The sequence below is a fragment of the Brachyistius frenatus genome, unplaced genomic scaffold (genome assembly GCF_029030835.1).
Source record: "Brachyistius frenatus isolate BFR_SWC_R1_liver_20210118 unplaced genomic scaffold, ASM2903083v1 Contig_11, whole genome shotgun sequence".
Classification (NCBI taxonomy): Eukaryota; Metazoa; Chordata; class Actinopteri; family Embiotocidae; genus Brachyistius; species Brachyistius frenatus.
The window spans coordinates 1,092,200-1,108,951 of NW_027210610.1; the positions used below are offsets into that span (position 1 = coordinate 1,092,200).

The 16,752-nt window shown below is 40.4% G+C and overlaps 3 protein-coding genes across 3 annotated transcripts; all 3 read left to right on the plus strand.

The window, feature by feature from the left end:
- Positions 1-3,082: 3,082 nt before the first annotated feature.
- On the plus strand, positions 3,083-4,940 carry LOC138616811 (parvalbumin, thymic-like). The gene is made up of 4 exons (XM_069691354.1): positions 3,083-3,207; positions 3,337-3,469; positions 3,654-3,763; positions 4,756-4,940. The coding sequence occupies exons 1-4, from the start codon at positions 3,147-3,149 to the stop codon at positions 4,782-4,784; spliced, it is 333 nt and encodes a 110-aa protein (XP_069547455.1). The 5' UTR covers positions 3,083-3,146; the 3' UTR covers positions 4,785-4,940.
- Positions 4,941-8,257: 3,317 nt separating this feature from the next.
- On the plus strand, positions 8,258-10,644 carry LOC138616812 (parvalbumin beta 2-like). The gene is made up of 5 exons (XM_069691355.1): positions 8,258-8,363; positions 8,818-8,881; positions 9,397-9,529; positions 9,989-10,098; positions 10,203-10,644. Exons 2-5 carry the CDS (start codon positions 8,824-8,826, stop codon positions 10,226-10,228), a joined length of 327 nt encoding a protein of 108 aa, XP_069547456.1. The 5' UTR covers positions 8,258-8,363; positions 8,818-8,823; the 3' UTR covers positions 10,229-10,644.
- Positions 10,645-12,292: 1,648 nt separating this feature from the next.
- Positions 12,293-16,392, plus strand: pvalb9 (parvalbumin 9). The gene is made up of 5 exons (XM_069691230.1): positions 12,293-12,350; positions 13,472-13,539; positions 14,151-14,283; positions 14,915-15,024; positions 16,112-16,392. Exons 2-5 carry the CDS (start codon positions 13,479-13,481, stop codon positions 16,135-16,137), a joined length of 330 nt encoding a protein of 109 aa, XP_069547331.1. The 5' UTR covers positions 12,293-12,350; positions 13,472-13,478; the 3' UTR covers positions 16,138-16,392.
- The last annotated feature ends 360 nt before the right edge of the window (positions 16,393-16,752 follow it).

Genomic DNA, 16,752 nt, shown 5'->3' on the forward strand with positions numbered 1-16,752 from the left:
CCACTGTCTGAAATATCTTTAGGAAATTTTATGAAGTTAAGAGGAAGTGCTGAAGCCAAGATGAGATCTGGAAGTCTAAGAAAACTCTCAGTAAAACTGTCTGTAAGGCAGAAAAGTAAAACCAGTGCAAAGCAGCTGCACGCCGGTTTGGAGGGATGATGCTTCGTTCCACGGTGCTGTGTTGATGCACAAACATGGAAGACACATCAGAAGGAAACCAAACCAAACCAAGCTTGCCCTCGGATTACCGAAGGTACATGTGGTGATAATATGGAGCAACATTTAATGAACACAATAATGATGCCTCAACGTCATGAAAAGTCACTGAAACCGTGATAGAGGACAACGTGAAGAGAAGAAACAGTCTGAGAAGCAAACGCAGAGAAATGGACGGAAAAAAATAAGAAAACACCAGGAGCTCCGTTGGTGACGCAGTCAGACAGAAACAATCTTCGTCATGTGCACATTAAAACAGCAACATTATGTACCAATTATGTACTCTGGGCTTTAAATCCTACAGACAGCTAGTCTGTCTTTTTGTAGTGAATATTAAACTTTATTTGGACACGGTCAGTTTACACAGAATAAAGCTGTCATGCTGAAGTTGCCCGACAAGAAACTTTTGTTGTGGGAATTTCAGGTATGTAAATAATAGATGTTTTATTTGTAATAATAAAAGAGAGCTGATACTACAGGAGAAAACTGCCCAGTCACACAAATCTCACATAATACATCCTCCTCACAAGCCAGTTTGTGAGAGAGCTCCTATGATACATCCTGTTAGTGAATTTGTGTAACCGACTGAACTTCAACGAGCTCATAAGTCAAATAAACCTCACTTCTGTCATTAACACATATCTGTGCAAACCAAAACAACAATGTAAACAATGCTCGTTTGTGGTTCTTTAATAAAATGTAACCTACTATCTGGTCATACTTACCTCTGCTGGTTCCCAGCTCTGTACTGATTGTCCCATTACTCAGTACTTCCCAGACCAAAGAGAACAAAATGGCAGAGAAAGTTCAGTGATCCAGTTTCAGGCCAAGTCCAAAATCTGACTTGTATGTACTCACAAAAAGCACCATTCATCTTAATTGCATCCCACTCACTCATCATACCACTCCCTGATGACATCACAAAAGACTTTTTGCAGGTGCGAAAGGCAAAAAGCCAAAGTTTTCTATCTATGCTGAAGATCAGAATTGTCGTTCACGCTTATCAGACTCCGTTCCAGCTGCCCGCACAAGAAAACAACCAATGCAACAAATTCCCTCAAACCGCTACATGCATGGGACAAACACCCCATCCCTATCCATCTCTCTCTCTGTGTGTCTGTCTTTTCCTCTCCGGCCCATCCCCCCCTCTTCCTCCTCTCATCCACCGCTCCATCACACAGGAAGTCTGGTCTTCCTGAAAACAAGCCTCAGAGCATGGAAAGGGACAAGGCCGAGGGGGGCACGTACGTGAGAGGGGGGGAGGGTGGGGGGCAGAGGATGTTTTTGTCGTTCCTCTGCCCCTCTGGTTGCCGCAGGCCTCACTGTAGTCCATCCTGAGGAAGCCAGGCTCACGTCACTCTGGCCGGGCCTTGGGCCCACACGTGCTGCCTCGTAGGGCCGGCGTGACGCGGTGACCGCAGTGCCACAGCAGCTGCTCACACACGGCCACTATAAAGATCAGCACTGCTTTACAAATCATAAAAGCTTTAACAAGGAGGAAAAGGTCAGCATGGAATCGCATGGACTGTATTTCGGTTACGTAAAGGGGGTCGGAGATGCTGTGAGGAGGGTCAGTGTTTCGCCAGAACAAAAGTCTATAAGTATATTACGCAACATTTCCTGTGACATTCCTGCAAACTGTCAAGCCACCTGCAGCTGTGAGAATTTATCAACATGTAGGTCTCCACGGACTCTTATTGATGGATTTATAACATAAACTGGCGATTGTATGCCTCCACCATCCAGTGAAGTTGCAGTTTACCTCCATATCTGTTAAGACTAATATAATATATGTAGTGAAGACTTTGAAGGGATCCTTTGATGTGCTCACATGCATGGTCAATGAAGCTGATTGCCAGTAGACAATGCTTCAAATATAAAGGGTAATCAAAAACAAAGGGCAGCACTGTGACCTGCGCTGGGCAAGGGGAGGCTATAATCTTTATGAAGTATTCAAAGTTTTGTCGTTTCATCAATATCAGCGCCAGAATTAGAATTAGTGGTCGCATCAGAAAGCCTACGGCAATGAAGCAATGGGCAGTGTGAGGTGTTTTGAGTGGAATTACTGATTCAAGAGAGAACGTCACTGTCCAAGACCGAAGAAGGTCCATCAGGTCAGCAGTGCAACCAGTTGGGTTTTCTTTGACATTGGTGTGCACCATGGATTCGTCCCCCAGGTCAGATGAGGTTCTACTTCAGAGTCGTCTGAAGGAAAACATTCTGTACAAACACCGCTGCTCACCAGATTAGGTTTCCTGCGACTTCTTTTTGCTCACAAAAATGCTTTTAACTCAGGTGCTAATGTTGACACACATATTTTTCAAAGTCAAGCATGCATTTACAAAATTGTGCACATTAATATGAACTGTAACCCCAGTGTGATTCGCATATGTCGTATGTTTATCGTCTTTTTAAATAAACAGAGCTAAATGTGGCACGTGGGAACAAGGTGACTGTGAGTGGAGACAGCTCCGTGGAGACAGCTCCGTGGAGCACAGCCTGAAAGTGACCAGAGGCCATAATAACAGGATGTTTACAGCCAAGAGAAACACTGACAGGGACGACCACGAGCAGGCAGCAACCGAGCCTGGAAGCCTAAGCGAAGAGGAAATGCAGGACGGCCAGGTTTCCTCCAGATGCACCAAATATAACCACACCGAGTGCTGCTTGTCTTTGTAGACGGGCGCTACCTGTTTAGGTGCATTTAAAGAAAGCACTCTTAAAAACACAGCTGTGTATTGGGAAAATTCACCCTTTCACACGCATACACACTGATGGCTGAAGTGGCCATCTGCAGGTGACAGCGGACAGAAGGACGCTGGTGGTTTCTGACACTGGAGGGGGTGAAGTCTGTTTGCTGTCACCGGTTGTTTCTTTCTGCCCATCAGTGGTCACATATTGCACCAGGCTGCAGCGTGAAGCGCACCAACATGGCTATTACCGACTTCCTGGCAGCCTCAGACATCACTTCTGCAATCAATGCTTGTAAAGGTCAGTTGATTACATTTTGGGATTAAAATGAGTGCTTCTAATCACAGTACATGTGGCCTCATTATTTCTATTTTTCTCTGGTTTTAATGACCGGTTCTAATCACGTTTTATCCGTTGTTTTATTTACAGCAAAGGACTCCTTTAGCCCGAAGATGTTTTTCAAAACAGTGGGTTTATCCAATAAATCTCCATCAGAGATTGAGGGGGTCTTTAAGATTTTGGACCAGGACAAAAGCGGCTTCATAGAACAGGATGAGTTACAGTTGAGTCGAAGGCACACAGCTAATATCTGACATACTAATGTGGCTATGCACCGTCTGACCCATCCATAATCCATATTTTTACACAGTAAAACAGCATGTTCTTGATATGTTTGATTGACTGGTGGTTGCTCGTGTGTTTAATGTTTGTTTTTTTTTTTCCTGTGGTGCTTCCTCCAACATCAGACTGTTCCTGCAGAACTTCTCCAAAGGAGCCCGGCTCCTGACTGTAGCGGAGACCAGAGCTTTCCTCCTGGAGGGAGACTCAGACAGTGATGGGAAGATTGGCTGGGAAGGTAGGCAGGTCCAAACAGACGTACTAATCCAAGGTCTGTGTTTTATTTCCTGATTTATCCGGCTTGTTTGATTAACATGTATTGTCATGAAGAGGAGCACAGCATTTCCCACATTATACTGCTTACTTTTCATGGTGTGAGAGTAACCTTTAACAGAAGCTTTCCAGTCACATTCATCTAATGATTTGCCTCACTTCTGCCATATTCTTAGTTTGAAAAACTTATAATTTAAGTTATTTTAAGAGGTTCATTTAAGGAATGAAATTCCATAAAATCTTGAGTAGCAACTAAAATATAAAATTAACAGCAAACAAATATTTTTAAAACAAAAAAGTACAAAATTGAATGAAATTATAAAACTATAGGTTAAATGGAAACAAACCAAACTACACCAGAGGGGTAAATAAATAAAGATGATTTACATTGGTTGTGCAAACCATAATGATACATGGAAAGTCATTAAAAACAATACTGTTTCCAGCTTTTTTGTGTGTGTGTTAATCTGCCTGATTTGTACAAAAAAATAAGAAACAGTCTGCTGATGCAAACACACTAAATCTTCCATATCCTGAATAATGCACTGCTTCAGCTACATGACTAATTATGATTTGCACAGTAACTCCAAAACATGTCTCAGAAGGTATATCTACTCACCTTGTTTTGCACTGCAGATTGTAATCTAAATCAACTGCAATGCAAATGTAAGAACCCTTTTTACATCTTTTGGCAGTTTAAAAAAAAAAAAAAATGCTGTCACAGTGTAAACCTTTAAAACAAAAGAGTCCTGATCAGAATCAGTCAGCATTACATGAACAATTAGTAGAACAGTTCAAGTTAGAAAAATTGAAGATTTAACCTTTAAATGTCCCAGTGATTCAGTTGACATAACATGGTGTCCTGTCAGCAGTCATATGAAGCCAAAGTGCAGCTAGATGTTTAATGCCACTGTCTGACTAATATTTTACTTTTTTTTTTTTTTTTTTATCTTTCAGAGTTTTCTGCGCTGGTTAAGTCGGCCTGAGTCCTGCATGATGGGGATGATCTCGGGGTGGACCTCTTTATATGATATTTACTAGATACAGGAAATAAACGTGTTTCACCCAGAGATCGTATGTGTTCAGAAAAATAAATCATGTTTTACTAGTAATGAACCATAATAAAGTAAACTACAAATGAAGTCTTGCCTCTCTGCTGTGTGTCGTTTCCTGCCTGGAGATTTTATGATAAGATTTCTCCCTGTGACGTCAGAGTCAGATTTGTTTTCCAGCTCGTACTCAGTGGGTGCCTCGTCAACAGATGAGGATGAGACTCGCTCCTGTTTTGATGTTATATTGAGCACTGCGAGGCATCCAGCCTGTCCTGGAGAGGTTCCTGGTTTCTCCAATTAACGGCAGGAGCAATTTTCCACTGTGCAAACGAAGTTTGACACGATGGCAACTTCAGTCTGACACCTCAGGGGTAGTAATTTGGTGTGAAATGTATGTTTACACTTACACAACAGGTGCGCAGCATTTAGCCTGTTTCTCTTGAAATAATGTCAAAGATAGAAGATATGTTGGTTTTATTATTGACGAGGAATATCAACGTCATAACCATGAATAAGCAGAATTGTAGGTGTTTATACACCTACTATTGTAATATTATCAGATTACTGGTTTATCATTATCAGTAAGCAATAGCTAAATAATGTCGCAGGTAGATGACATCAGGACAAGAGTCACCAGATCAATACCAGTCATCATCCTGTTTAACCGCTACACTCTACAAATGTTTATTGGTGTGATTTGCAGATCAGGGGAGCACAGGCAGGACACAGTTGGATCAAGTGACCCAGCAGAGAAAAAACTCTGGGACAGGCATTGAGTTTCTGAGCCAGCACATTTACAGGACTTCTGTCAATGAGGCACATTTCTTTGCAACTTTCTCTCAGATGGCCAGTCACTCCTCTGCCTGGCAGAGAGCAGAGTGGACGGGGAATATGGGTCACGTCTATTTCTGCTGCAGCATGAGGGAAAAGAGTTCTGCTCTCAGGTGGAGATCATTACAGATTTGTTCACACAGAAGTCAAAATATCTGCTGCAGCCTCAACACCATCTTCTTCTTAAATCTAAAATCCTCATTAATTACTGACATCTTAAAATGTCAATTTAATGCAGCCTCTGTGTTTAACAGCCCTGTTTGCATTGCTTTTTATAGGGTTTGAATTGAGGTTCAGATTTCTCGATGTCTCCCAAATTAATGGCGAATCTATATCTCAAATATAAATTTCAGAATACGACGGGGGGATGTTCTTTTGCTGTTTTAGATTACAGGAGTTCATAGCCCTGCTTGATGGGTTTCATCGCTGCTGTGAGATATTTGTAATTTAAGCTTGATATTGAAGAAGGGCAGGAATAGTTAACAGTATCTGTGGCTGAGTCGTTTGAGGTGAGAGACCTCATTTGACCACAGCAAATGTTAAAGGCCAAAGATTAGCTTTAAGAAAACTTTAGGAAGATTTAATGTGAAGAAGTGAAAAGAAATAGACAGATACGAATATATGTGCCATTTCTGGCTGCTGAGACACCATAACCACTGAGTTAAAAAAAAAAAAAAAAAAAAATTTTTTTAAATCAGTTTATGAGCAACTGGAGTATAAATTAAACCAATAATTTATTCTGTGGGTAAAGGCTGAAAACTGAATGTTTTATGATGATTTCTACCTAAAATGTACTGCTTTTTCACTGTTAACTTCTCACTGCAGTCACAGGATCGCCTCAATACTGCCACCTAGCGCATAATAGGCACATAACAGCCTGCACCCGATCTGGGAGCAAATAAGGCCAGGAAAGACCCCTGGACTCGTTTCATTTCATTGTTTAGACAGTGTGTGAGAAATCGGTGTCATTACGGAACCGCTTCAACAGCGTTAAAATGATGACGATGATGATTTAGCCCGTGATGATATCAGCTTTCAGTGTTTCCCAAAAATAGAACCCCAAATAGTTTCATCGCCATAAGGAGAAATGGTCTGAATAAGTGTAAGAGGTCCCGAAATAAAACCTGGCAGACAGTTGCGAGCTGCATGTAAGTAAATGATGATGATGATGATGATGTGCATTTAAAATAAAGAATTTCAATTAATCCACGTGGATCCTCATTAAAAACCTCCTTCATCTGACACCGGAACTCAGCGTTCAATAAAACCTAATAATCACATTGTTTTCATAAAGTTCATACTTCTACATTTAGATGTTTTTTGCTCAACAAAGTTTGCATCCACACAGATTACAAAAAAACAACCATTAAACTTTGCAGAATGAGTCACCCAAAATTATGCACATTTAAAGCATTGAGGAACTTTACAAATTCAAAAGACCATAAATCCTATTTGTTCTTTCAAATTATGCAAACAGGCTATTCTAGGCCTACTGACTATTGTATTTTATTATGATAATCCCATGAATTTTGCTAGAACTGTTTTTTAACTCTTACTAAATTGCTAATCTGCGTCGGTGGCCACTTTCGGCAGCTGCATTTGTTTCCTCTATGAAAGTTGGTCAGATACGTTTAATGCAGTCTGGTTTCATTAATACTGGTGTTAGGTTCAGCCAATAACTGAGTCGTTCTGCTTGAATGAATTCCTGTTGTGAACTGCGTAAAACCAGAAGATCTAAACACTGCAAGAAGTCAATCTTTAAAATCTGGTCCGTGTGTGTGTGTGTGCGTTTCTTTTGAACTAACTGTCTCTCTCTAGAGATCACAATGCCACTGCCTGCCATAATCAATCACAACAACTAGACTTTTCAGACACCGGAATGCCAGCAAAGTCATTGCAGACATTTTACACACGCCATTTACACGCGGGTCATTTTCAACAAAACTGTAAAAGGTGATTCGGGTGAAAAATCACACATAATCAGCAAAACTTTCAGTGCATTTCAATCATTTGTTTATTCAATAGTCTTACATGTAAACTGTCATGTAAATGTTGCGCATACAAAATATTTTACAGATTTAAGGATCACCACACTTTAAAAGAAACATTGTAAAGTTTGGGCTTGTCATAATAAAAACTTCCCTCATGCGAAAATGTATGAATACAAAGATTAAACTACCCTCAATTAGCAAAGTCACCATGTAAAGTTACAGAACAACAAAGCAAAAAATAAGATTAGAATAAAATTTAAATATAAATCTGCTTAATCTGTCAGATAATTTGTACAAACCAACCACGCACAATGTAAAGGTTTACCTCATTCTTCTGTCCGCGGTGCTGTGCACAGTTAAACAGGCTGCAGAGTGTGTTTCACCCAAATCAGCAGCGTGTATTATTAGCCTTATGCAATATCAAGCACTTTTGCATAGGCCTACACTTAGCCTACCATTTAAGCATCTTCATTTATGTATATATAAATAGAACAGCTCTGTCTACTGGACAAATTTTTTTGACTGACTGCTTTGACTGCTTCGCACACAGTGTCTATTACATAGCCTATGCATCATATTTCGGGTGAGTGAAGGTATATAAGCTCGTGCGAGTCCCACAGGGCTTCACTGCAGTGAGCAGATTCATCTGAGCAAATCCACTCTAGACTCTAGTCTTAGAGATAACCCTAAGGTGAGTTTCACTGAGGAGCTGCAGACCTGTAGACAAGTCCTGACTCAGAGAGTTTTACAGGGCTTCAACTTCAATGCAATGGGATATACAAGAAGCAGGTCCAGAGTCTGAACTACAGAACCCCAGATTTTGGCTTTGGACTAACAAAGGAACCAAATGGAAAGAAAAAAAAGATCTATTTGCCAACCACAGCTGGAAAGGAGAGCTGATCTTTTGCCTTGGAGGGCTTGGTTTTGGAAAAATTGGACTACCTTTTCTGATCATTTGTGCCTTGGAATACTCTCAGAGAGGGACTGTGAAATATACTGCATGGCATAATGAAGATTACATTTAACTTTGAGCATTGTATTCTAAAGTGCAGTGAAGGAAGTTTTATCCTTTGATTGAGAGTAAAACTGTTTCATCCTGTCTGATTTTGTCTACTGATGACTTGTCCTCTGCTCTCCTCCCTTAGTTAAAAATGACATTCGCCGGACTTGCCCAAGCTGACATCACTGCAGCCCTTGCATCATGCCAAGGTAAACACCACGCTGAGACTGTCACAGCATGCAGTAGTTCAGCTTGGAAAAGCCTAGACAGAAGCTACACGTGTGCAAAGTTGTGCACTTTATCAGACCTCTATTTGTATTTTACTAAAGGGAGTAAGAGAATCGCCCATTTGCAAAGACAGAAGCACATCACCAGTTGTAGTGAGATAGAAGGCACCCCACCCCGCCTGCATTTAACACAACTGGATTAGTTTTGAACACATCTTAAAGTTAGATCAATAGTACAGCAAGTATGCAGAATGCCACTGTTGTTTATTTGCTGTACATCTTCGCAGAAAAGATGCACTCGAATATGTATCATTACTGATAGAAATGTGCCACTGCAAGCAAAGCTAAAAAGCTGAATTACATTCAGAGCAAAAATGAAGGATGAATAGAAGCCAGCTTCCAGGCATTGTAAACTAGTGCACCTACAAAAGCAGCCTTCAGTTTGTGTGTGATAGATCTTCAGTGTGTGACATGATTCCCTCTCCATCTTCTCACAGGTGCAGACTCTTTCAAGCACAAGGAATTCTTTGCTAAGGTCGGCCTGGCTGCCAAGAGTGCCGATGACATCAAGAAGGCCTTCGCCATCATTGACCAGGACAAGAGTGGCTTCATTGAGGAGGATGAGCTGAAGTAGGCACCCTTCTCTTGGATTTCATCTCTTGTAATGCAGGGATCACCTTTCTCCAGCCCACAGTGAAATTCAGAATGATGTCAGAGCCTGAAAGCATCCGAGCAGCTTGAGCTACCGGGTGTCCTCCTCAGCAGTAACTGTACGCCAGCTCTCTCCTCTGGTGTCTCATATTGTAGGGTGACGTAGGACAGAGGAGCAAGCAGAGGGAATGCTTGGGCCTAATCAAATGCATTTTACTAAGAAATCCTAAATACTAACAAAGACTAAATACAATAAGAAAGAACCGATGAGTGATCAGTTATGAGTTGTGGAGGTTTCCTGAAAGATGAGCTCCACAAAATTAATCCAAAACCAATCGATTTAGCAGAAACAAATATACCATAATCCATCTCAAGGCAGGGCTCTGTTCTAAAAATACATATCATGACAACACTCTTCTCTCTGATTGTCCTCTCCAGGCTGTTCCTGCAGAACTTCTGTGCCACTGCCAGAGCTTTGACCGATGCTGAGACCAAGGCTTTCCTTGCAGCAGGTGACTCTGATGGTGATGGCAAGATCGGAGTTGATGGTGAGAAAATGCCTGATTTAGCACCAGGAGAACAATATAAACCCCTCCGAAGATCTTCTAACACTTACTGCTCTCTCTTTCTGCCCCCCCCCCCCCCCTTGCAGAGTTTGCTGCCATGGTCAAGGGTTAAATGGATTAACTGACCAACATCTGACATCACTACTCTAAAGGAACAACTTGAGCCAAGACATACTCCTCCTTTCTTCCTCTCCCCTCTCTCTCTCTCTTCAACTATCCACACCACTTTTGTACACTTGACCTTTCACCCCTCGACAGTAGACAAACTGCCCCTCCCCCCCCACCACCACCCGCCCTCCACCCTTCCACACTCTCTCTCTCTCTTTCTCTCTCTCTGCTGCCCCAAATGCTGCTCACGATGAATGTGCCTGACTATGTGTATGGCATGGTTGACTTGTGTCTTTCTCTCTCTCTCTCACTTCTGTCGTCGTTTTACTGTGAGTTTTGCTAACTGTGAGATCATCGATGATGCACTTTTATGGGAAACGGATGGACGATGAGAAAACAATAAAGGTTCTTTTTCAGTAATTCAAGTTTGACCCTGGTCTTCACTGCTCGGCTGTGAATGAATAAATCAGCGATAACAGATTACGCAATGCACGGGGAAACTTCTTTACCTTCTCAGATGAAAGGAAAGATAACAGACTGGCAGCCCAGGAACTTGTCTCAACACTAGAAAATAAATTTACATGATGGTTTTTGCAATTAAAACACATTTTATGAAGTAAATCTGAGCTACAGATACAAATTTACTGAGCAAAGGAGCATTTTAAACAAATCTTTTAAAAACAATATTCTTAAATATTAGTGAAGAAGAGTTATAAAGTCAAGGATATGACTCAGTAATGTGCAATATACAGCAATATTTACCAAAGGTTTGCCAACATTAAACAACATTAGCTATAAGTCACTTGTTTTACCGGAAGAACAAAGGCAACTTCTTCTTGTAAAAGTTATGATTGTACTTTAAAATGGACTTATATACTGTGACCTAATGGGAAGTCACATCCAGCTGCTGTGATAGTAAACATATGATTTAACCTCTTAATTAAGATTCTCATGCACAAACACACTCACACACACCTGACTTCTGTCCTGCGTTATCCAGCTCTTATCTCATACAGTACGAGGTGATGCTTTATTTCCGTCCTCTCACTGAGGCGGGGTTGCATTGAAGGAAAGCAGCCACAAGGTGGCGTTAATAAGTCACTTGATGGCTTAATAATACAATATTTTCCATATTATTTCAATATTAACGTTTTTTTTTAATGTGTTACAAGTATAGCCGTGAGACTCGTGGAAATGCTGTTACTCACCATGTGTGAAGTCGGAGCTTCACAACAAGTGAAAGTTAGAAAAATAATGAGATTTATTCCCCTGGTTCTCGTTACAAACAGCATCACCTCCGCTCGCTGCTAATGCCATTAGTGCTGACTGGATTCACCAGAGACGCTGCTGTGTCAGATGCTTTGAAAGGCTTCCCCTTTGCAGGCATCAAACTCATCAGTTTCGAGTGGCCAGTTGCCACGGTGACCTCTTAACTTGTTAAGCAGGTTAATGGGTAAATAAAAACACAACCACAACGAACAGGGAGGTTTTGAACCTCACAGCGCCGGCCCTAACAATGTTGGAACCCTATGTCAATTCTAGATGGCCCCCTCCACCATTATGTGCCCACACCTACACAATAAACACCACTTTATTTCTTTTAAATGGAAATTCTAATACAAGAATTGTGTTATCAAAACATGTGATATCATTGTGATACATGACTACTGATGAGTAAAAACATGATCTATGACCTAGTGCTCCATATCATCATTCAAAGGCTGGAGATTATTGACTAAAATCAAACAGAAAATGGGGCCTGATTAAATTTGAGATGTCTATAAGCTTTCAGATGCACCTGCAGAGAGAGGGTGGGGGAGGGGGGCAATGTAACGCAGGAAAAAAGTTGATTGGATGAAAACCACAGTCTTATGACAGTAAAGGAGAAGCGGAGAGAGCGCGGAGAGCGGTGGATATAAACAGTAAAGGTTAATTGGACAGGTGAGCAGGTGAGGAACACGAGAAGGAGGCAGCTGGCTGCAGGAAAATTTGATCCTGGGACGGGTTGGAAACTGAAGCATCCTGCCTGACGTATATATAAGACTGAGCCAGCTGTCTGTGGCCACCACAAAGCCTTATCTGCTGCTGCTTTGGACCTGGACCGAGAGGAAGCCGAGCCAACAGCGGTGAGTCCCACAGCTGCACGAGGGAAGCTCTCAGGACAGGTGTTGACAGGTGGTTCCTGTTTGCTCTGTGAAGCAGGGGAAACACAGCCTCTATTTTCGTAATGAAGTTTTAGGAAGTAGGAGTTTACGCACGTCTAGTCTTTTCGGAAAAATTTTCTTAACCTCTTATTAGGAGTTTTTGCTCCAAAATCCTAAAAACTTTGAACTGAAACGGCAAGTTAGGCCATTTATGACAAAATATAAGACCTTGTTTGGGTGTTGGGTCAGTAAAATAATTTGTTTTCAGCCAACAAACCATTTATTTATTTAAACTAATTCATGTAAGATTATAAAGATGATCAATTTTGACCTCCTTAAGGGACTACAGTAAAATTATTTGTGGGAAGCAGGAAGTCAGGCAAGTTATTTACTTTAAATCTTTGCATAAAAGAGGAGAAGCTCAAAAGAGAGTGTTTAAACGTTTTTCTGACTTGCATATATATATATATATTTTTTTTTTTTTATTGATTACAAAAATATTCAGGTGGTTCAGCACCAAGAGAGGCTAGTTCATTCATTCAAAACAATATAGTGGCTGTTTGATGTTTGTTTGTTTCGGGATCAGGGTCCAAAAACATGGATAACCATGTGGAGAGTCTTACTGTTTTTAAAAAAAATATATATATGATAAACATGTTTCATATAATAAAAGATCCAGTTAAGCCTCTCCCCTCACTCCTGCAAAAAATGTTGGTACACTCCCTAAATGCCAATTATTTTGTACAGCACAGCCAAACCAATTAGGTCGTTCAGGGGAGGCAAATAGCCTCAGTGATTAACAGGCTGCCAGGCGAAATCCAATCAGATCTAACAATGAACCAGACATAAATCAAAGCACAATAACTGTAATGGATGTATTTTTGACAGGTCAAAGGTAGAGCTTTGTTGGGATCATAATATTAACCGAGATACTTCTTCAAATGAAAAAGAAAAAGTTAATCCAGAATTACACAAAAATAAACTGAGAGCAAATTCCAAAGTCTGACGCAGGTAAAGAAGATGTGTGTGTGTGAAAGCGGGTGAGACAGACTTTCATTTGTATGTGTGTTAATAATTTACGGAGCCTCTCTTGTACCTGACAGGACCAACATGTCGCTCACCTCCATTCTTTCAGCTGAGGCCATCGCAAATGCTGTCAAGGACTGTCAAGGTAGTGTTTCCACACACACACACACACACACACACACACACACACACACACACACACACACACACACACACACACACACACACACACACACACACACACACACACACACACACACTGGACTCACCCTTGCCCTTATGCAACTAATCATTATTCATTTAACTAAATTCACACCTTATTGTGATGAAATGCACAGTAATCCTGATACACAATTATAGCTTGATTTATTTATAATCCGTGTTGCATCAGTCATATTCAGATCTTCCAAACAAAGAAAGGTACATAATCTTCTCTACGGCTGCGTTGTTTTCAACATGGAACAGCATCCAGCTTTAGATCTAAATTTGAAAAGGTTTTTAATCATCTCGTCTGTTTTAGTGGAGGGAGGCATGTTTTTGCTGGCCTTAAAAAGATGAAAAACAGGAGTGGAAAATCTCCCACCAGGACAGCAGCCTGTTTTTTTTAATCTCCACATCAGCTTCCAACCTGCTGAACCATCGTGGGACAGTTTGAACTCCTCTCTGTAGCTTGTACTCTTCAGCATTTGTGTTTCAGTGTGTGTGTGTGTGTGTGTGTGTGTGTGTGTGTGTGTCTGTGTGTCTGTGTGTTTCCAGCTCCGGACTCGTTCTGCTACAAGAAGTTCTTCCAGCTGTGTGGCCTGTCCTCAAAGACATCGCAGGAGGTCAAAGATGTCTTCCAGATCCTCGATGAGGACAACAGCGGCTTCATCGAGGAATCTGAGCTCAAGTGTGTGAAACGATACGTAGCTGGGACGTCCGAGATCTAACATCTCCATGAGATACTGATAAGACCCTAAAAACCTTACATTTCTAACCTGCAAGCTTTTATTCCTTTCCCTGCACATACAGTATTCACTATGTTGATGCTTTTTCTCTAATTTTATGCCATTTAAATCACACTGGTAAAAATAAACTAGCTTCTTTCTTTCTAAAAAGCCACACTGGCATTCATTTCATACAAACATATTTGTAGTAAGTTACAGAGATAAGTGTTTTGTGTATTTGTGTTTGTCTGACAAAGAAAAAGAGATTTAGTCCAATAAACCACACACTAGTGTTTTATTATGGGATGGCACCATTAAACTGTGTCCTAATAATCCATCATGGTTAAAGTGGTATTATTGTATTTGTGTTATATAATTCATCTATGTGTGACGAGAGCCGAAGGTTACCTTCAGATGTGCAATTTAGGAATTGCACATAATGAATTAATTACAACAAAAATATGTCTTCTTTGTGTGTGTGTGTGTGTGTGTGTGTGTGTGTGTGTGTGTGTGTGTGTGTGTGTGTGTGTGTGTGTGTGTGTGTGTGTGTGTGTGTGTGTGTGTGTGTGTGTGTGTGTGTGTGTGTGTGTCTAGGTACTTCTTGCAGCGGTTTGTTCCCGGGGCGCGAACACTGACTGAAGCAGAAACCAAGAGCTTCATCTCAGCAGCTGATGATGACAATGACGGCAGAATTGGAGCAGAGGGTCAGTATCTGATTTCACTGCATGTATTGGCACGACGTAGGCAGACATGATCTCATTGGTTGGATTAGATTTGAGCGTGTGCAACCGAACCTCTGCAGGCAGTCTCAACAGGGAGGGAGCAGCTCATTTAAATACAGTTTAGAGCACTTTGAAATCAGTGAAAATAGCTGATATATTTTGGCCTTTATGAGTTCTTAGTTTGACCGTCTGAATTCACACAAGGAAAACTGCCTTTTAAGAGGTTTTAGAGGACTGACAGTAAAAATTAACAGCATATTTATACCTAAAGCTAAGTTTTGAAAATTAGTTGATAAAGTGTTCGCATTAGTGTTTCTCCTCCGTTTACATGCACTTCAGTATAAATACACCTACATCCATGAGGGACGGTGGTGTTTTGCTTATTTTATATTTTAACTCTATCTGTTTAATTTTATGCATTTTATCTGTTCTTATGCATCTCATTTGTTTTCTATATATTTTTTAATGTTCCTTTATATCTGTTTTTATTTGAAACACTGTATATAATTTTCTTGCTGCAAAGCACTTTGAACTGCATTTCTTTTTGGAAGGTGCTATACAAATAAAGTTTTTTATTATTATTATTATTATTATTATTATAAACAAGGGACTTGAGGCGACATGGATGAGCAATAAGTTTGCTGAAGAGCTTTGGTTAACCGACATTTTGAGCTAAAATCATGACATTTCACCAATGTTGATGATCCTTGTTTAACTATATTGCTTCAGGTTTATGAGTGTGGAAACTTTTCACATTGATGACAGAGGTGATGCTCTCCAAATGTTTTTTTTGTTGTTGTCCCTGTTATGCCAGTCGTCTAGTTACTAGGACAGAGAGTTGTCTTATATCATAGGAAAAAGGAAACAGATGAGTTTAGTCTGTGTTTTCTTTTATCTTCCAGTGTTTTCTCAATCATACATGTAGGGATTTGGCTCAAGGTTGAAATTTGCTTGTTTTCTTAATGTTGTGATGCGGTACAGACACAGGTACAGGAGGTAGATGTCTCTGTTGACAATAACATTCACATGATTTATGGCCATTACAACAACATGCCTTACTTTTGTTTAGAGTTCCAGACTATGGTCCTGTCCTGAGCCGTCCTGAGATGAACCGAGCTCAGATCTTCAGGTCCTCAATCATTTCCCCACCACTGGAGTCTTCTGATCCCGGCTTCCCCTCCCAGGGATTTCATTTGTTTTCTATTTAATTCTGTGTGAACTATTTATTTATTTTAAATGACCTTTTGTCATTCTAAAGACAGCAGCTTTTAACGTGGCTTCTCACTGTTTTGCTCTATGTTTTCTTGTCTGTGCACATCCCACCTCTGACAATGAATGAGATAAATAAACATGTGGAATCATGAATGTTTGAATGGACTTTACATATGTTATAATTAATTCCTCAAGGGTATGTCACATAAATGACAGTAGGAGAGAAAAACCTAACTGAATCATTTGATTGTTTTGCTATACTGTGTATATGTGGATACATTTCATTGAGAAGATACATTGCAAAATTGCAATATTGCATTTTATATACAAAATTCAATATTTGATCCACCTAAAATCTGACAAATTATCTAATTATGGTACGTAGCATATCTTGACATAAAGGTATCCAAATACAACCACAAAATTATAGACACACACATGACTAACCAAAATGTGTTTAGAGATGAACATGGGTGCAGAATTTCTATGGAGTACTAT